The 21,658-nt window shown below is 49.1% G+C and overlaps 1 protein-coding gene across 1 annotated transcript; it reads left to right on the top strand.

The window, feature by feature from the left end:
* The first annotated feature begins 968 nt into the window (after nt 1-968).
* LOC142474713 (bromodomain-containing protein 2-like) lies at nt 969-3,614 on the top strand. Its single transcript, XM_075580898.1, has 2 exons — nt 969-1,149; nt 2,388-3,614. The coding sequence occupies exons 1-2, from the start codon at nt 1,062-1,064 to the stop codon at nt 2,522-2,524; spliced, it is 225 nt and encodes a 74-aa protein (XP_075437013.1). The 5' UTR covers nt 969-1,061; the 3' UTR covers nt 2,525-3,614.
* The last annotated feature ends 18,044 nt before the right edge of the window (nt 3,615-21,658 follow it).

Genomic DNA, 21,658 nt, shown 5'->3' with positions numbered 1-21,658 from the left:
AGCAGGAAGGAGGAGATGGGGGGGGGGGTGTTCGATGTATCACCGTATCCCTTTCTGTGCTCTCCAGCACCATGTGTAATGAGCCGGCCCCTCGGTGTTTGTATGCGTCTAATATATATAATGCATACAGTATTGTGTAATGAGCCGGCTCATCTGTGTATAACAGTCTCCCTGTGTATATATAATTAGTGGTTGACAAATCACCAAAAAAATCTACTCGCCACCTAGTCCCGCCCCCAATCCCGCCATGACGAGGTCGCCACGGGGTCATATCCAGTCACCACGGGGTCATATCCAGTCACCACGGGGTCATATCCAGTCACCACGGGGTCATATCCAGTCACCACGGGCATGCAGTTGACTGACTGGATTTGTCCAACACTGTATATAATAATATATAATGTTTATTGTGTTATGTGCCTGTCCCTCGGTGTTTGTATGTGTGTAATATATATAACATACAGGACACCTACAAGCGCATATTGAACCCCCAAAAGTGCGTGCGTGCGCGTGTGCGTGCGCGTGTGTGTGCGCGATATGTATGAGCCTGTCCCTGTTTGTGTGTATAACTGTGTCCCTGTGTGTGTGGGTATATATAATTTATATTGTGTAATGTATGAGCCTATCCCTGTGTGTGTGTATAATATGTATTTATATTGTGTAATGTATGTGTGTGTGTGTATAACCATGTGTGTGTGTGTGTGTGTGTGTGTGTGTGTGTGTGTGTGTGTGTGTGTGTGTGTGTGTGACCATGTCCCTGTGTGTGTGTGTGTGTGTGTGTATAACCATGTCCCTGTGTGTGTATGTATATTGTGTAATGTATAATGAGCGTGTCCCTCAGTGTGTATAACCGTGTCCCTGTCGTCTCTCCTCAGCTCCCCTTAACTCGGTGCTCTCTCCAGCACAGTGTGTATAATATGTATTTATATTGTGTGTGTGTGTGTGTGTGTGTGTCCGTCCCTCAGTGTGTATAACCGTGTCCCTGTCGTCTCTCCTCAGCTCCCCTTAACTCGGTGCTCTCTCCAGCACTAAAGAAGCTGGTGGGGAAAACTAAAGAGGAGATGGCTCTGGAGAAGAAGAGAGAGTTGGAGAAGAGACTGCAGGATGTTAGCGGACAGCTCAACTCCGCCAAGAAACCGCCCAAGAAATGTGAGTGCCTCGTACACTTAGCCTGGCGTTTCTCCCGTGCGGGGGCGGGGGGTACATTTAGCCTGGCGTTTCTCCCGTGCGGGGGCGGGGGGTACATTTAGCCTGGCGTTTCTCCCGTGCGGGGGCGGGGGGTACATTTAGCCTGGCGTTTCTCCCGTGCGGGGGCGGGGGGTACATTTAGCCTGGCGTTTCTCCCGTGCGGGGGCGGGGGGTACATTTAGCCTGGCGTTTCTCTTGTGCGGGGGCGGGGGGTACAGTTAGCCTGGCGTTTCTCCCGTGCGGGGGCGGGGGGTACATTTAGCCTGGCGTTTCTCCCGTGCGGGGGTGGGGGGGGTACATTTAGCCTGGCGTTTCTCCCGTGCGGGGGCGGGGGGTACATTTAGCCTGGCGTTTCTCTTGTGCGGGGGCGGGGGGTACAGTTAGCCTGGCGTTTCTCCTGTGCGGGGGCGGGGGGTACATTTAGCCTGGCGTTTCTCCCGTGCGGGGGCGGGGGGTACATTTAGCCTGGCGTTTCTCCCGTGCGGGGGTGGGGGGTACAGTTAGCCTGGCGTTTCTCCTGTGCGGGGGCGGGGGGTACATTTAGCCTGGCGTTTCTCCCGTGCGGGGGTGGGGGGTACATTTAGCCTGGCGTTTCTCCTGTGCGGGGGCGGGGGGTACATTTAGCCTGGCGTTTCTCCCGTGCGGGGGCGGGGGTTACATTTAGCCTGGCGTTTCTCCCGTGCGGGGGCGGGGGGTACATTTAGCCTGGCGTTTCTCGGGGGCGTACATTTAGCCTGGCGTTCTCCCCCCCCCCCCGCCCTTCTTACACACACGCGCACACTGCATGTTATCCCTCCTTAATCCCAAGCGGCACATTCACCTCTTTCTCTTGTACCACACACGGCCCTAACCCCTCTCCCCCTCTCCCTGCATAACGCACGCAGGGCCGCAGCCTGTATCTGCATCCCGCTGAGCAGCCAACAGTGTGTTAACCCTGGGGCGGGGCAGAACTAGTGGGGACGATTAGTGGGGGGGTGGGGACGGGAAGGTGAGAGGAGGAGCTTCTTCCCCCCCCCCCCCCCCCCCGCGCATTCAGAAGTGTGAGAATATATTCCCGAGTATACCGCCCAGCCCTAGTTTGGCGCGTGCGCGGTTCACCGGCACAGCTAGTTGTGGAACATTGTTGTAGTGTGTATATATCTATATATATATGTATATATCCCGCCCCTTGATATATTAACCCCCTCTCTCCCCCTCAGCGCACGAGAAGGTGGAGTCGGCCCAGCAGCAGGTCTCCGTGTCGCGTCTCAGCGCCTCCAGCTCCAGCTCGGGCTCCGACAGCAGCAGCAGCTCCACCTCCAGCTCCTCGGACACCAGCGACTCGGACTCTGGCTGAGGGAGCGCGGGAGGAGCGCGTGGCTTCCCCCTTCCAGTGGAGTGGGGCGTATCCTATAAATAGGTTCTGATCGGATCTGCAGGAACAGATCCCACCTGAACCGGACTCTGACCCCCAGTGCCGAGAAAGAGGCCTTTGGGGTGGGACTTGGTGAATCCGCCTGCTCCCCTCAGCTTGTTATATACAGACATTGGCACGGCTGGGGGTCCCACCTCGCCCACCGGACTCTCCTTGGGGGAGGGGTGTAACGGAGGAGACAATCTCTTTGTGGAGGAGGCGCAGTGTCCTTATTCTGTTTACAAGCTCTCGTGGGGCGCCCCCCAGCCGCCCGGATCAGGCGGTTCCTGGCGCCGGGCGCTGGTGGCTGCGTGTCCGTCAGGCCCGAGGATGGTTGCCTGATGCGGCTGAAGGTTCAGCACAGTGTTATTCACGCTTCCCCACCACCCCCCCGCATCCTTTCCGCTTCCGCCGCGTGACGCACACTACAGCGCAGATCGGCTCTGCTACACCCTGCGGTCGCTGGATCTTTGGGGCGCGAGAGACGGGAACGTTGGGTCTGGGGAAAAGTGGTCATTTTAGTTTTTACGGCACTAGGCGGAGTTTCCTTTAAGCATTGCAGAGGTTAACCCTTTGTGCTCCTTCAGACCTCTCCAGCACGTGAGGTGTTAACGTGATGGACGTGTGCCGGGGAATCCCAAGTACAGGACTCAGAGAAATAGCCTTTTCTTGTGGTGGCTTTTTGTTGTTTTTTTATTTATTTTAAAGAAGTGGGAGAGGGGAGAGACCCTCCCCTGTGTTTTATAATGTAAGATAATGGCAGAGGGCGCCCCGTTGATACGGGGGCTGGTGTAGATGTAAGATTTTATAAGCCCTGTATATATATATTCCAAGTTGCACAAGCAGCATGTTTCTCAATGTAAAGGGTGACTTTATTTTGTACCTGGAACCCCCCCATCCCAATGTGTGTTTTATTTTCTTATCCTTTGTCCCACTATATTAACCTGTCTCGGCCCCTTTTTGTCTCTCTTGTATCTGTTCAAACCCTTTAGTTTGGAAACATGCAAATAAAGAAAATATACTTCCAGTTAAACGCTTTTCTGCTGTGTGTGTGTCACCGTGTGTGTCACCGTGTGTGTCACCGTGTGTGTCACCGTGTGTGTCACCGTGTGTGTCACCGTGTGTGTCACCGTGTGTGTCACCCTTATACACATCACATGTGAGCACATCCGCAAGTCTCACACATGTCTAATCCGGCCTGTCCTCGTCATCTCAGTGTACAGTGCTTCTACTGCAGCTAGGGATTCTGGGTAACGAAATGCAAGAGAGCCGTGTCACTACTACATATCCGTATTAACACGGACCCCTGTACACTTAGCCCTGCCGTGTCACTATTACATATCCGTATTAACACGGACCCCTGTACACTTAGCCCTGCTGTGTCACTACTACATATCCGTATTAACACGGACCCCTGTACACTTAGCCCTGCCGTGTCACTATTACATATCCGTATTAACACGGACCCCTCTACACTTAGCCCTGCCGTATTACACCGCTTGTGAGCACAGCCTGGATGACAGAAGTGCAGAGCTAGTAACCCACGCAGACAGCAGTTTCATCCTTTTGGGGTTCCTCAGTTTGTCTGGGTCCTAGAGGTTCTGTCTGAAACACTAAAAAAAATTGTAATTTCGCGATCCAAGCTGACGCGTCTACAGACACAACAAGTAAAGCTCAACGGTTGGCGAGATGTGAGTACAATGGAGAAGTAATGGAAAGCTTTCTTTGTTGCAAGGAACTAGAGCCAGCTTGTCGTGGGCGAGATGTGGTCGTCTTATTTAGCGCCTGGGTTTAGCGCGGGGTCGTTGTGTTGGAATATGCACAGAAGCCATGAGAGGAATGAACCTCAGTGTGTGGCGCTGCTAGACTAGCACACTAGACACGCGTGCGTCACGCGGAGGCATCCACATTAACCCTTGGTATACCGGAGTCCTGAGTATAAAGCGGAAAGCTGTAGCGAATGAAGCCCATAAGCAATCACAGGTATAGGGAAAAGGTGGCCCCGGCGATCATAAGGTCCCCCGACGGGAACCAGCAGACCCCCGCAATGCCAGACCAAATCCCCCTAGTGACGGACAATAACGCAGCATACAGTTCAATGATTGGGGTACTCACAAAATCAACCGCTGGTGAATGGAAGACATCCACAGCAGCAGCGGCAGCGTGCATCCACAGGTAAGTGCAGGATAAGGAAAAGGGAAACTGAGAGCAGAGCAAACACCGTGGAACTGGGGGCCAAGAGAAAAAATAACTTTACTGAAACATGCCTAGTTTCAAAAGGGAAACCTCTAACGAGAAGTTTCAGTGGTCTTAATTCAGCTCTTCATAGCCCTCACTCTCAAATGCACCACCCACCTGTGTCCAGGTAAAAAAAAAACATCCACTTGGTGGAGTCGGCGGGTGGGTGAAAGGAGGCAGGTGTCTGTTGAGTTCAGGTGGCGGCTGTGGGGCGCAGGGGTGTGAGGCGACGGGCGGGTGAAAGGCAGAGGCGGGAGTGCGAGCGTCGGGTGGTTGAAAGGCAGGGGAGTGCGGGCGTCGGGTGGGTGAAAGGCAGGGGAGTGCGGGCGTCGGGTGGGTGAAAGGCAGGGGCCAGGTGCGGGCGGTGGGTGGGTGAAAGGCAGGGGAGTGCGGGCGTCGGGTGGGTGAAAGGCAGGGGCCAGGTGCGGGCGGTGGGTGGGTGAAAGGCAGGGGAGTGCAGGCGTCGGGTGGGGGAAGGCAAGGTGCGGTCGGGGGCGGGGTAAGGGGGAAAGGCGGGTGGGGAGGAAATAATGTAAAACAAATATAATCACTGCGCTTCTCCATGTAAAGAGCATGCAGCTAGTGAAGGAAATGGCCATACAAATGTGCAAAACAGAAAGTGAATCCCTGCGCTTCTCCCATAAGGATTGCAATCAATGGGGAATATATATATATATATGTATGGTGTAAATATCTATAAGAAAAAAGGAGACTTTTGGTATACATCCTTTGATCAAATAATGCCAAGCCTGCTAACCACGTCAAGGTAAGTCTCTTTAGCAGGTCCCTACGCTAAATGCATACTAGTGTTATGTGAAATAAGCCCAGAAGGGGTTAAAATATCAAAGCATATGCTTGTATAACCTAGTGCAATTAAAAACTGGTATATACCAGTACAGATACTCACATGTAAGTGAAGTGGAATAAGGGGACCTTGCTAGGAGATTATATACCTAGAAGAGGAGGGGCTGGCCTGCCACAAACTGCTCAATAAGCAGTTGCAGGTGATTGGCTAAATATATTCAATTACACCATAGTAGTGTTGCCCTCTAGGAGCGTGCTGCAAAGGATTAAAATCGGCCCAACAAATATAATCACTGCGCTTCTCCATGTAAAGAGCATGCAGCTAGTGAAGGAAATGGCCATTGCACTAGGTTGCACTAGGTTATACAAGCATATGCTTTGATATTTTAACCCCTTCTGGGCTTATTTCACATAACACTAGTATGCATTTAGCGTAGGGACCTGCTAAAGAGACTTACCTTGACGTGGTTAGCAGGCTTGGCATTATTTGATCAAAGGATGTATACCAAAAGTCTCCTTTTTTCTTATAGATATTTACACCATACATATATATATTCCCCATTGATTGCAATCCTTATGGGAGAAGCGCAGGGATTCACTTTCTGTTTTGCACATTTGGGTGGGGAGGAAAGGAAGGGGGTGTCTCAGTGTGTCTGTCACTGTCTGTGTTTGGGGGGGGACAGCCGTTGAGAAGGGCCTGAGGGGTGATGGGGGGGGGGCGTGATAGTGGGGGGGGGGGGGGGGGGCAAGTCCGGAGGAGTGAGAGGGGGGAGTGTTGTACTTTTGGTGTTGTGGTCAGCGTCTCCAGGGGTGTGTGTTTGTTACGGATGTAATATGGAAAATAGCTGAAGCGCTCAAATGCAGGTATATCTCAAAATGATAATAAGCCAGACCACTGTACCAGGGTACTAACAATTGATATAGTACCTATTGTGTCATATAATGGGTACTATCCTCCTGAAGACAGGTGGTGTGTGGTGCAACCCACTCACCATCAGTCTCATTGCCAGGTTCCCCTGAAAAATATACAAATACTCACATCCTGGTAGGGCAGGCAGGCAGGCTGTGCAGCTACTCAATGCAATACAGGGAAAAAGGAGACCAAAAAGCGCACCAGCACAAACGGAGCAGGAAGAACCCAGGACAAAAAAATGATTAAAAGGGCACTTTAATGTGACAAAAGACCCATCCAACGCGTTTCGAACGTCACAGAACAGAAAAAGAACGCTATGACGTTCGAAACGCGTTGGATGGGTCTTTTGTACTGTACTGGTACTTTATATCTTGTGCTAGCAGGCACCTGTACTGGTACTTTATAACTTGTGGTAGCAGGCACCTGTACTGGTACTTTATAACATGTGCTAGCAGGCACCTGTACTGGTACTTTATAACTTGTGCTAGCAGGCACATGTACTGGTACTTTATAACTTGTGCTAGCAGGCACCTGTACTGGTACTTTATAACTTGTGCTAGCAGGCACCCGTACTGGTACTTTATAACTTGTGCTAGCAGGCACCCGTACTGGTACTTTATAACTTGTGCTAGCAGGCACCTGTACTGGTACTTTATAACTTGTGCTAGCAGGCACCTGTACTGGTACTTTATAACTTGTGCTAGCAGGCACCTGTACTGGTACTTTATAACTTGTGCTAGCAGGCACCCATACTGGTACTTTATAACTTGTGCTAGCAGGCACCCGTACTGGTACTTTATAACTTGTGCTAGCAGGCACCCGTACTGGTACTTTATAACTTGTGCTAGCAGGCACCTGTACTGGTACTTTATAACTTGTGCTAGCAGGCACCCGTACTGGTACTTTCTAACTTGTGCTAGCAGGCACCCGTACTGGTACTTTATAACTTGTGCTAGCAGGCACCCGTGCTGGTACTTTATAACTTGTGCTAGCAGGCACCTGTACTGGTACTTTATAACTTGTGCTAGCAGGCACCTGTGCTGGTACTTTATAACTTGTGCTAGCAGGCACCTGTACTGGTACTTTATAACTTGTGCTAGCAGGCACCTGTACTGGTACTTTATAACTTGTGCTAGCAGGCACCCGTACTGGTACTTTATAACTTGTGCTAGCAGGCACCCGTACTGGTACTTTATAACTTGTGCTAGCAGGCACCCGTACTGGTACTTTATAACTTGTGCTAGCAGGCACCTGTACTGGTACTTTATAACTTGTGCTAGCAGGCACCCGTACTGGTACTTTATAACTTGTGCTAGCAGGCACCTGTACTGGTACTTTATATCTTGTGCTAGCAGGCACCCGTACTGGTACTTTATAACTTGTGCTAGCAGGCACCTGTGCTGGTACTTTATAACTTGTGCTAGCAGGCACCTGTACTGGTACTTTATAACTTGTGCTAGCAGGCACCTGTACTGGTACTTTATAACTTGTGCTAGCAGGCACCTGTACTGGTACTTTATAACTTGTGCTAGCAGGCACCTGTACTGGTACTTTATAACTTGTGCTAGCAGGCACCTGTACTGGTACTTTATAACTAGTGCTAGCAGGCACCCGTACTGGTACTTTATAACTAGTGCAGGCACCCGTACTGGTACTTTATAACTTGTGGTAGCAGGCACCCGTACTGGTACTTTATAACTTGTGCTAGCAGGCACCCGTACTGGTACTTTATATCTTGTGCTAGCAGGCACCTGTACTGGTACTTTATAACTTGTGCTAGCAGGCACCTGTACTGGTACTTTATAACTTGTGCTAGCAGGCACCTGTACTGGTACTTTATAACTTGTGCTAGCAGGCACCTGTACTGTTACTTTAGAACTTGTGCTAGCAGGCACCCGTACTGGTACTTTATAACTAGTGCTAGCAGGCACCTGTACTGGTACTTTATAACTTGTGCTAGCAGGCACCTGTACTGGTACTTTATAACTTGTGCTAGCAGGCACCTGTACTGGTACTTTATAACTTGTGCTAGCAGGCACCCGTACTGGTACTTTATAACTAGTGCTAGCAGGCACCCGTACTGGTACTTTATAACTTGTGCTAGCAGGCACCCGTACTGGTACTTTATAACTTGTGCTAGCAGGCACCCGTACTGGTACTTTATAACTTGTGCTAGCAGGCACCCGTACTGGTACTTTATAACTTGTGCTAGCAGGCACCTGTACTGGTACGTTATAACTTGTGCTAGCAGGCACCTGTACTGGTACTTTATAACTTGTGCTAGCAGGCACCCGTACTGGTACTTTATAACTTGTGCTAGCAGGCACCTGTACTGGTACTTTATAACTAGTGCTAGCAGGCACCTGTACTGGTACTTTATAACTTGTGCTAGCAGGCACCTGTACTGGTACTTTATAACTTGTGCTAGCAGGCACCTGTACTGGTACTTTATAACTTGTGCTAGCAGGCACCTGTACTGGTACTTTATAACTTGTGCTAGCAGGCACCTGTACTGGTACTTTATAACTAGTGCTAGCAGGCACCCGTACTGGTACTTTATAACTAGTGCTAGCAGGCACCTGTACTGGTACTTTATAACTAGTGCTAGCAGGCACCTGTACTGGTACTTTATAACTTGTGCTAGCAGGCACCCGTACTGGTACTTTATAACTTGTGCTAGCAGGCACCCGTACTGGTACTTTATAACTTGTGCTAGCAGGCACCCGTACTGGTACTTTATAACTTGTGCTAGCAGGCACCTGTACTGGTACTTTCTAACTTGTGCTAGCAGGCACCCGTACTGGTACTTTATAACTTGTGCTAGCAGGCACCTGTACTGGTACTTTATAACTTGTGCTAGCAGGCACCCGTACTGGTACTTTATAACTTGTGCTAGCAGGCACCTGTACTGGTACTTTATAACTTGTGCTAGCCCTGTACTGGTACTTTATAACTTGTGCTAGCAGGCACCTGTACTGTTACTTTAGAACTTGTGCTAGCAGGCACCCGTACTGGTACTTTATAACTTGTGCTAGCCCTGTACTGGTACTTTATAACTTGTGCTAGCAGGCACCTGTACTGTTACTTTAGAACTTGTGCTAGCAGGCACCCGTACTGGTACTTTATAACTTGTGCTAGCAGGCACCTGTACTGTTACTTTAGAACTTGTGTTAGCAGGCACCCGTACTGGTACTTTATAACTTGTGCTAGCAGGCACCCGTACTGGTACTTTATAACTTGTGCTAGCAGGCACCCGTACTGGTACTTTATATCTTGTGCTAGCAGGCACCTGTACTGGTACTTTATAACTTGTGCTAGCAGGCACCTGTACTGGTACTTTATAACTTGTGCTAGCAGGCACCTGTACTGGTACTTTATAACTTGTGCTAGCAGGCACCTGTACTGTTACTTTAGAACTTGTGCTAGCAGGCACCCGTACTGGTACTTTATAACTAGTGCTAGCAGGCACCTGTACTGGTACTTTATAACTTGTGCTAGCAGGCACCTGTACTGGTACTTTATAACTTGTGCTAGCAGGCACCTGTACTGGTACTTTATAACTTGTGCTAGCAGGCACCCGTACTGGTACTTTATAACTAGTGCTAGCAGGCACCCGTACTGGTACTTTATAACTTGTGCTAGCAGGCACCCGTACTGGTACTTTATAACTTGTGCTAGCAGGCACCTGTACTGGTACTTTATAACTTGTGCTAGCAGGCACCCGTACTGGTACTTTAGAACTTGTGCTAGCAAGCACCCGTACTGGTACTTTATAACTTGTGCTAGCAGGCACCTGTACTGGTACTTTATAACTTGTGCTAGCAGGCACCTGTGCTGGTACTTTATATCTTGTGCTAGCAGGCACCTGTACTGGTACTTTATAACTTGTGCTATCAGGCACCTGTGCTGGTACTTTATAACTTGTGCTAGCAGGCACCTGTACTGGTACTTTATAACTTGTGCTAGCAGGCACCCGTACTGGTACTTTATAACTTGTGCTAGCAGGCACCTGTACTGGTACTTTATAACTTGTGCTAGCAGGCACCCGTACTGGTACTTTATAACTTGTGCTAGCAGGCACCCGTACTGGTACTTTATAACTTGTGCTAGCAGGCACCCGTACTGGTACTTTATAACTTGTGCTAGCAGGCACCTGTACTGGTACTTTATAACTTGTGCTAGCAGGCACCCGTACTGGTACTTTATAACTTGTGCTAGCAGGCACCTGTGCTGGTACTTTATAACTTGTGCTAGCAGGCACCTGTGCTGGTACTTTATAACTTGTGCTAGCAGGCACCTGTACTGGTACTTTATAACTTGTGCTAGCAGGCACCCGTACTGGTACTTTATAACTTGTGCTAGCAGGCACCTGTACTGGTACTTTATAACTAGTGCTAGCAGGCACCTGTACTGGTACTTTATAACTTGTGGTAGCAGGCACCCGTACTGGTACTTAATAACTTGTGCTAGCAGGCACCTGTACTGGTACTTTATATCTTGTGCTAGCAGGCACATGTACTGGTACTTTATAACTTGTGCTAGCAGGCACCTGTACTGGTACTTTATAACTTGTGCTAGCAGGCACCCGTACTGGTACTTTATAACTTGTGCTAGCAGGCACCTGTACTGGTACTTTATAACTTGTGGTAGCAGGCACCCGTACTGGTACTTAATAACTTGTGCTAGCAGGCACCTGTACTGGTACTTTATAACTTGTGCTAGCAGGCACATGTACTGGTACTTTATAACTTGTGCTAGCAGGCACCTGTACTGGTACTTTATAACTTGTGCTAGCAGGCACCCGTACTGGTACTTTATAACTTGTGCTAGCAGGCACCTGTACTGGTACTTTATAACTTGTGCTAGCAGGCACCTGTGCTGGTACTTTATAACTTGTGCTAGCAGGCACCCGTACTGGTACTTTATAACTTGTGCTAGCAGGCACCCGTACTGGTACTTTATAACTTGTGCTAGCAGGCACCTGTACTGGTACTTTATAACTAGTGCTAGCAGGCACCTGTACTGGTACTTTATAACTTGTGGTAGCAGGCACCCGTACTGGTACTTAATAACTTGTGCTAGCAGGCACCTGTACTGGTACTTTATATCTTGTGCTAGCAGGCACATGTACTGGTACTTTATAACTTGTGCTAGCAGGCACCTGTACTGGTACTTTATAACTTGTGCTAGCAGGCACCCGTACTGGTACTTTATAACTTGTGCTAGCAGGCACCTGTACTGGTACTTTATAACTTGTGGTAGCAGGCACCCGTACTGGTACTTAATAACTTGTGCTAGCAGGCACCTGTACTGGTACTTTATAACTTGTGCTAGCAGGCACATGTACTGGTACTTTATAACTTGTGCTAGCAGGCACCTGTACTGGTACTTTATAACTTGTGCTAGCAGGCACCCGTACTGGTACTTTATAACTTGTGCTAGCAGGCACCTGTACTGGTACTTTATAACTTGTGCTAGCAGGCACCTGTGCTGGTACTTTATAACTTGTGCTAGCAGGCACCCGTACTGGTACTTTATAACTTGTGCTAGCAGGCACCCGTACTGGTACTTTATAACTTGTGCTAGCAGGCACCCGTACTGGTACTTTATAACTTGTGCTAGCAGGCACCTGTACTGGTACTTTATATCTTGTGCTAGCAGGCACCCGTACTGGTACTTTATAACTTGTGCTAGCAGGCACCCGTACTGGTACTTTATATCTTGTGCTAGCAGGCACCCGTACTGGTACTTTATAACTTGTGCTAGCAGGCACCCGTACTGGTACTTTATAACTTGTGCTAGCAGGCACCCGTACTGGTACTTTATAACTTGTGCTAGCAGGCACCTGTACTGGTACTTTATATCTTGTGCTAGCAGGCACCCGTACTGGTACTTTATAACTTGTGCTAGCAGGCACCCGTACTGGTACTTTATAACTTGTGCTAGCAGGCACATGTACTGGTACTTTATAACTTGTGCTAGCAGGCACCTGTACTGGTACTTTATAACTTGTGGTAGCAGGCACCCGTACTGGTACTTAATAACTTGTGCTAGCAGGCACCTGTACTGGTACTTTATATCTTGTGCTAGCAGGCACCTGTCCTGGTACTTTATAACTTGTGCTAGCCCTGTACTGGTACTTTATATCTTGTGCTAGCAGGCACATGTACTGGTACTTTATAACTTGTGCTAGCAGGCACCTGTACTGGTACTTTATAACTAGTGCTAGCAGGCACCTGTACTGGTACTTTATAACTTGTGCTAGCAGGCACCTGTACTGGTACTTTATAACTTGTGGTAGCAGGCACCCGTACTGGTACTTTATATCTTGTGCTAGCAGGCACCCGTACTGGTACTTTATAACTTGTGCTAGCAGGCACCCGTACTGGTACTTTATAACTTGTGCTAGCAGGCACCCGTACTGGTACTTTATAACTTGTGCTAGCAGGCACCTGTGCTGGTACTTTATAACTTGTGCTAGCAGGCACCTGTGCTGGTACTTTATAACTTGTGCTAGCAGGCACCTGTACTGGTACTTTATAACTTGTGCTAGCAGGCACCCGTACTGGTACTTTATAACTTGTGCTAGCAGGCACCTGTACTGGTACTTTATAACTAGTGCTAGCAGGCACCTGTACTGGTACTTTATAACTTGTGGTAGCAGGCACCCGTACTGGTACTTAATAACTTGTGCTAGCAGGCACCTGTACTGGTACTTTATATCTTGTGCTAGCAGGCACATGTACTGGTACTTTATAACTTGTGCTAGCAGGCACCTGTACTGGTACTTTATAACTTGTGCTAGCAGGCACCCGTACTGGTACTTTATAACTTGTGCTAGCAGGCACCTGTACTGGTACTTTATAACTTGTGGTAGCAGGCACCCGTACTGGTACTTAATAACTTGTGCTAGCAGGCACCTGTACTGGTACTTTATAACTTGTGCTAGCAGGCACATGTACTGGTACTTTATAACTTGTGCTAGCAGGCACCTGTACTGGTACTTTATAACTTGTGCTAGCAGGCACCCGTACTGGTACTTTATAACTTGTGCTAGCAGGCACCTGTACTGGTACTTTATAACTTGTGCTAGCAGGCACCTGTGCTGGTACTTTATAACTTGTGCTAGCAGGCACCCGTACTGGTACTTTATAACTTGTGCTAGCAGGCACCCGTACTGGTACTTTATAACTTGTGCTAGCAGGCACCTGTACTGGTACTTTATAACTAGTGCTAGCAGGCACCTGTACTGGTACTTTATAACTTGTGGTAGCAGGCACCCGTACTGGTACTTAATAACTTGTGCTAGCAGGCACCTGTACTGGTACTTTATATCTTGTGCTAGCAGGCACATGTACTGGTACTTTATAACTTGTGCTAGCAGGCACCTGTACTGGTACTTTATAACTTGTGCTAGCAGGCACCCGTACTGGTACTTTATAACTTGTGCTAGCAGGCACCTGTACTGGTACTTTATAACTTGTGGTAGCAGGCACCCGTACTGGTACTTAATAACTTGTGCTAGCAGGCACCTGTACTGGTACTTTATAACTTGTGCTAGCAGGCACATGTACTGGTACTTTATAACTTGTGCTAGCAGGCACCTGTACTGGTACTTTATAACTTGTGCTAGCAGGCACCCGTACTGGTACTTTATAACTTGTGCTAGCAGGCACCTGTACTGGTACTTTATAACTTGTGCTAGCAGGCACCTGTGCTGGTACTTTATAACTTGTGCTAGCAGGCACCCGTACTGGTACTTTATAACTTGTGCTAGCAGGCACCCGTACTGGTACTTTATAACTTGTGCTAGCAGGCACCCGTACTGGTACTTTATAACTTGTGCTAGCAGGCACCTGTACTGGTACTTTATATCTTGTGCTAGCAGGCACCCGTACTGGTACTTTATAACTTGTGCTAGCAGGCACCTGTACTGGTACTTTATATCTTGTGCTAGCAGGCACCCGTACTGGTACTTTATAACTTGTGCTAGCAGGCACCCGTACTGGTACTTTATATCTTGTGCTAGCAGGCACCCGTACTGGTACTTTATAACTTGTGCTAGCAGGCACCCGTACTGGTACTTTATAACTTGTGCTAGCAGGCACCCGTACTGGTACTTTATAACTTGTGCTAGCAGGCACCTGTACTGGTACTTTATATCTTGTGCTAGCAGGCACCCGTACTGGTACTTTATAACTTGTGCTAGCAGGCACCCGTACTGGTACTTTATAACTTGTGCTAGCAGGCACCCGTACTGGTACTTTATAACTTGTGCTAGCAGGCACCTGTACTGGTACTTTATAACTAGTGCTAGCAGGCACCTGTACTGGTACTTTATAACTTGTGGTAGCAGGCACCCGTACTGGTACTTAATAACTTGTGCTAGCAGGCACCTGTACTGGTACTTTATATCTTGTGCTAGCAGGCACATGTACTGGTACTTTATAACTTGTGCTAGCAGGCACATGTACTGGTACTTTATAACTTGTGCTAGCAGGCACCTGTACTGGTACTTTATAACTTGTGCTAGCAGGCACCCGTACTGGTACTTTCTAACTTGTGCTAGCCGGCACCCGTACTGGTACTTTATAACTTGTGCTAGCAGGCACCCGTACTGGTACTTTATAACTTGTGCTAGCAGGCACCTGTACTGGTACTTTATAACTAGTGCTAGCAGGCACCTGTACTGGTACTTTATAACTTGTGGTAGCAGGCACCCGTACTGGTACTTAATAACTTGTGCTAGCAGGCACCTGTACTGGTACTTTATATCTTGTGCTAGCAGGCACATGTACTGGTACTTTATAACTTGTGCTAGCAGGCACCTGTACTGGTACTTTATAACTTGTGCTAGCAGGCACCCGTACTGGTACTTTATAACTTGTGCTAGCAGGCACCTGTACTGGTACTTTATAACTTGTGGTAGCAGGCACCCGTACTGGTACTTAATAACTTGTGCTAGCAGGCACCTGTACTGGTACTTTATAACTTGTGCTAGCAGGCACATGTACTGGTACTTTATAACTTGTGCTAGCAGGCACCTGTACTGGTACTTTATAACTTGTGCTAGCAGGCACCCGTACTGGTACTTTATAACTTGTGCTAGCAGGCACCCGTACTGGTACTTTATAACTTGTGCTAGCAGGCACCTGTACTGGTACTTTATAACTTGTGCTAGCAGGCACCTGTGCTGGTACTTTATAACTTGTGCTAGCAGGCACCCGTACTGGTACTTTATAACTTGTGCTAGCAGGCACCCGTACTGGTACTTTATAACTTGTGCTAGCAGGCACCTGTACTGGTACTTTATAACTAGTGCTAGCAGGCACCTGTACTGGTACTTTATAACTTGTGGTAGCAGGCACCCGTACTGGTACTTAATAACTTGTGCTAGCAGGCACCTGTACTGGTACTTTATATCTTGTGCTAGCAGGCACATGTACTGGTACTTTATAACTTGTGCTAGCAGGCACCTGTACTGGTACTTTATAACTTGTGCTAGCAGGCACCCGTACTGGTACTTTATAACTTGTGCTAGCAGGCACCTGTACTGGTACTTTATAACTTGTGGTAGCAGGCAACCGTACTGGTACTTAATAACTTGTGCTAGCAGGCACCTGTACTGGTACTTTATAACTTGTGCTAGCAGGCACATGTACTGGTACTTTATAACTTGTGCTAGCAGGCACCTGTACTGGTACTTTATAACTTGTGCTAGCAGGCACCCGTACTGGTACTTTATAACTTGTGCTAGCAGGCACCTGTACTGGTACTTTATAACTTGTGCTAGCAGGCACCTGTGCTGGTACTTTATAACTTGTGCTAGCAGGCACCCGTACTGGTACTTTATAACTTGTGCTAGCAGGCACCCGTACTGGTACTTTATAACTTGTGCTAGCAGGCACCCGTACTGGTACTTTATAACTTGTGCTAGCAGGCACCTGTACTGGTACTTTATATCTTGTGCTAGCAGACACCCGTACTGGTACTTTATAACTTGTGCTAGCAGGCACCCGTACTGGTACTTTATATCTTGTGCTAGCAGGCACCCGTACTGGTACTTTATAACTTGTGCTAGCAGGCACCCGTACTGGTATTTTATAACTTGTGCTAGCAGGCACCCGTACTGGTACTTTATAACTTGTGCTAGCAGGCACCTGTACTGGTACTTTATATCTTGTGCTAGCAGGCACCCGTACTGGTACTTTATAACTTGTGCTAGCAGGCACCCGTACTGGTACTTTATAACTTGTGCTAGCAGGCACCCGTACTGGTACTTTATAACTTGTGCTAGCAGGCACCTGTACTGGTACTTTATAACTAGTGCTAGCAGGCACCTGTACTGGTACTTTATAACTTGTGGTAGCAGGCACCTGTACTGGTACTTTATATCTTGTGCTAGCAGGCACATGTACTGGTACTTTATAACTTGTGCTAGCAGGCACATGTACTGGTACTTTATAACTTGTGCTAGCAGGCACCTGTACTGGTACTTTATAACTTGTGCTAGCAGGCACCCGTACTGGTACTTTCTAACTTGTGCTAGCAGGCACCCGTACTGGTACTTTATAACTTGTGCTAGCAGGCACCCGTACTGGTACTTTATAACTTGTGCTAGCAGGCACCTGTACTGGTACTTTATATCTTGTGCTAGCAGGCACCTGTACTGGTACTTTATAACTTGTGCTAGCAGGCACCCGTACTGGTACTTTATAACTTGTGCTAGCAGGCACCCGTACTGGTACTTTATAACTTGTGCTAGCAGGCACCTGTACTGGTACTTTATAACTTGTGCTAGCAGGCACCTGTACTGGTACTTTATAACTTGTGCTAGCAGGCACCTGTACTGGTACTTTATAACTTGTGCTAGCAGGCACCCGTACTGGTACTTTATAACTTGTGGTAGCAGGCACCCGTACTGGTACTTTATAACTTGTGGTAGCAGGCACCCGTACTGGTACTTTATAACTTGTGCTAGCAGGCACCTGTACTGGTACTTTATAACTTGTGCTAGCAGGCACCTGTGCTGGTACTTTATAACTTGTGCTAGCAGGCACCTGTACTGGTACTTTATAACTAGTGCTAGCAGGCACCCGTACTGGTACTTTATAACTTGTGCTAGCAGGCACCTGTACTGGTACTTTATAACTTGTGCTAGCAGGCACCCGTACTGGTACTTTATAACTTGTGCTAGCAGGCACCTGTGCTGGTACTTTATAACTTGTGCTAGCAGGCACCCGTACTGGTACTTTATAACTTGTGCTAGCAGGCACCTGTACTGGTACTTTATAACTTGTGCTAGCAGGCACCCGTACTGGTACTTTATAACTTGTGCTAGCAGGCACCTGTACTGGTACTTTATAACTTGTGGTAGCAGGCAACCGTACTGGTACTTAATAACTTGTGCTAGCAGGCACCTGTACTGGTACTTTATAACTTGTGCTAGCAGGCACATGTACTGGTACTTTATAACTTGTGCTAGCAGGCACCTGTACTGGTACTTTATAACTTGTGCTAGCAGGCACCCGTACTGGTACTTTATAACTTGTGCTAGCAGGCACCTGTACTGGTACTTTATAACTTGTGCTAGCAGGCACCTGTGCTGGTACTTTATAACTTGTGCTAGCAGGCACCCGTACTGGTACTTTATAACTTGTGCTAGCAGGCACCCGTACTGGTACTTTATAACTTGTGCCAGCAGGCACCCGTACTGGTACTTTATAACTTGTGCTAGCAGGCACCTGTACTGGTACTTTATATCTTGTGCTAGCAGACACCCGTACTGGTACTTTATAACTTGTGCTAGCAGGCACCCGTACTGGTACTTTATATCTTGTGCTAGCAGGCACCCGTACTGGTACTTTATAACTTGTGCTAGCAGGCACCCGTACTGGTATTTTATAACTTGTGCTAGCAGGCACCCGTACTGGTACTTTATAACTTGTGCTAGCAGGCACCTGTACTGGTACTTTATATCTTGTGCTAGCAGGCACCCGTACTGGTACTTTATAACTTGTGCTAGCAGGCACCCGTACTGGTACTTTATAACTTGTGCTAGCAGGCACCCGTACTGGTACTTTATAACTTGTGCTAGCAGGCACCTGTACTGGTACTTTATAACTTGTGGTAGCAGGCACCTGTACTGGTACTTTATATCTTGTGCTAGCAGGCACATGTACTGGTACTTTATAACTTGTGCTAGCAGGCACATGTACTGGTACTTTATAACTTGTGCTAGCAGGCACCTGTACTGGTACTTTATAACTTGTGCTAGCAGGCACCCGTACTGGTACTTTCTAACTTGTGCTAGCAGGCACCCGTACTGGTACTTTATAACTTGTGCTAGCAGGCACCCGTACTGGTACTTTATAACTTGTGCTAGCAGGCACCTGTACTGGTACTTTATATCTTGTGCTAGCAGGCACCTGTACTGGTACTTTATAACTTGTGCTAGCAGGCACCCGTACTGGTACTTTATAACTTGTGCTAGCAGGCACCCGTACTGGTACTTTATAACTTGTGCTAGCAGGCACCCGTACTGGTACTTTATAACTTGTGCTAGCAGGCACCTGTACTGGTACTTTATAACTTGTGCTAGCAGGCACCTGTACTGGTACTTTATAACTTGTGCTAGCAGGCACCCGTACTGGTACTTTATAACTTGTGGTAGCAGGCACCCGTACTGGTACTTTATAACTTGTGGTAGCAGGCACCCGTACTGGTACTTTATAACTTGTGCTAGCAGGCACCTGTACTGGTACTTTATAACTTGTGCTAGCAGGCACCTGTGCTGGTACTTTATAACTTGTGCTAGCAGGCACCTGTACTGGTACTTTATAACTAGTGCTAGCAGGCACCCGTACTGGTACTTTATAACTTGTGCTAGCAGGCACCTGTACTGGTACTTTATAACTTGTGCTAGCAGGCACCCGTACTGGTACTTTATAACTTGTGCTAGCAGGCACCTGTGCTGGTACTTTATAACTTGTGCTAGCAGGCACCTGTACTGGTACAGTACAGTGTGCTCCTCCTCAGCTGGGGCTCTCTCCGCAGCGTGTGCTCCTCCTCAGCTGGGGCTCTCTCCGTAGCGTGTGCTCCTCCTCAGCTGGGGCTCTCTCCGCAGCGTGTGCTCCTCCTCAGCTGGGGCTCTCTCCGTAGCGTGTGCTCCTCCTCAGCTGGGGCTCTCTCCGTAGCGTGTGCTCCTCCTCAGCTGGGGCTCTCTCCGCAGCGTGTGCTCCTCCTCAGCTGGGGCTCTCTCCGTAGCGTGTGCTCCTCCTCAGCTGGGGCTCTCTCCGTAGCGTGTGCTCCTCCTCAGCTGGGGCTCTCTCCGTAGCGTGTGCTCCTCCTCAGCTGGGGCTCTCTCCGTAGCGTGTGCTCCTCCTCAGCTGGGGCTCTCTCCGTAGCGTGTGCTCCTCCTCAGCTGGGGCTCTCTCCGTAGCGTGTGCTCCTCCTCAGCTGGGGCTCTCTCCGTAGCGTGTGCTCCTCCTCAGCTGGGGCTCTCTCCGTAGCGTGTGCTCCTCCTCAGCTGGGGCTCTCTCCGTAGCGTGTGCTCCTCCTCAGCTGGGGCTCTCTCCGCAGCGTGTGCTCCTCCTCAGCTGGGGCTCTCTCCGTAGCGATTCTTTGTGACGCTCGCTGCGGCTTCCGCTGCTGGTGCTGCCCCCGACATCCTCCTCATCCTCAGGGGGTGGCTTCCTCTCCCGCCTGCGCCAGGTCCAGGCCTCTCAGAAACGCGTCAGTCCTCAGGATAGGACAAAGTATGCAATGTGCCTCCCTTATTCAGCACTATTTTGAAGGGGCAGCCCCAGCGGTGTGTTATTATCCCTACGTTTCTGGGTCAGGGGCTTTAATTCCTTCCTTCTGTCCATTGTTTGTTTGGAGAGGTCACTATATATTTCCAGCTTTGCGTTGTGAAACGGCACTGTGCCCCTCTCCCTGCTGGCCGTCAGGATCTTCTCTTTGCTCAGATAGTGATGAAGCCTAACTATAACATCCCTTGCTCTCCTTGGATCTGCAGACCTGGGACCCAGGGCCCTATGAGCACGGTCCATCTCTAGTTTTTCAAGCGTAAGCTCTGGGGCCAAGTCCGAGAACAGATCAATCAGGTATGATTGGAGCAGATCTGTTTCAATCACCTCTGGGATGTACCTGCTTCTGATACTTTGTCTGCGGTCCCGGTTCTCCTGCTCCTCCGCCTGCTCTGTAAGTGCCCGGATCTCAAACTGCAGCCTGTTACTTTCGTCCTCCACTGAGGAGTTTGCGCGCTCCAAACTGTCCGCTTTATTTTTGATTATATCTGTTCGTTCTGATAGCCGGTTCATGTCAGTCCTCGGTGTATTCACTGCCATCCTGGAAGCCCTGTCTCATCCTGCTACACAGGGCCTGAAGATATCCTTTATTTATTTCTCTGCTCACTCCGTCAGGTTCCTTATCCGCTGCCCTTCCAGTACTCTCCCACGAGATGGCGCCGTCAGGTTCCCTGTCCGCTGCCCTTCCAGTACTCTCCCACGAGATGGCGCCGTCAGGTTCCCTATCTGCTGCCCTTCCAGTACTCTCCCACGAGATGGCGCCGTCAGGTTCCCTGTCCGCTGCCCTTCTAGTACTCTCCCACGAGATGGCGCCGTCAGGTTCCCTGTCCGCTGCCCTTCCAGTACTCTCCCACGAGATGGCGCCGTCAGGTTCCCTATCTGCTGCCCTTCCAGTACTTTCCCACGAGATGGCGCCGTCGGGTTCCCTGTCCGCTGCCCTTCCAGTACTCTCCCACGAGATGGCGCCGTCAGGTTCCCTGTCCGCTGCCCTTCCAGTACTTTCCCACGAGATGGCGCCGTCAGGTTCCCTATCCGCTGCCCTTCCAGTACTTTCCCACGAGATGGCGCCGTCAGGTTCCCTGTCCGCTGCCCTTCCAGTACTCTCCCACGAGATGGCGCCGTCAGGTTCCCTATCCGCTGCCCTTCCAGTACTTTCCCACGAGATGGCGCCGTCAGGTTCCCTGTCCGCTGCCCTTCCAGTACTCTCCCACGAGATGGCGCCGTCAGGTTCCCTGTCCGCTGCCCTTCCAGTACTTTCCCACGAGATGGCGCCGTCAGGTTCCCTGTCCGCTGCCCTTCCAGTACTTTCCCACG

The sequence above is a fragment of the Ascaphus truei genome (assembly GCF_040206685.1).
Source record: "Ascaphus truei isolate aAscTru1 chromosome 20 unlocalized genomic scaffold, aAscTru1.hap1 SUPER_20_unloc_2, whole genome shotgun sequence".
NCBI classification, from domain to species: Eukaryota; Metazoa; Chordata; class Amphibia; order Anura; family Ascaphidae; genus Ascaphus; species Ascaphus truei.
Note: the sequence above shows the minus strand (reverse complement) of the source record. Positions and strands in the feature narration are given on the sequence as shown.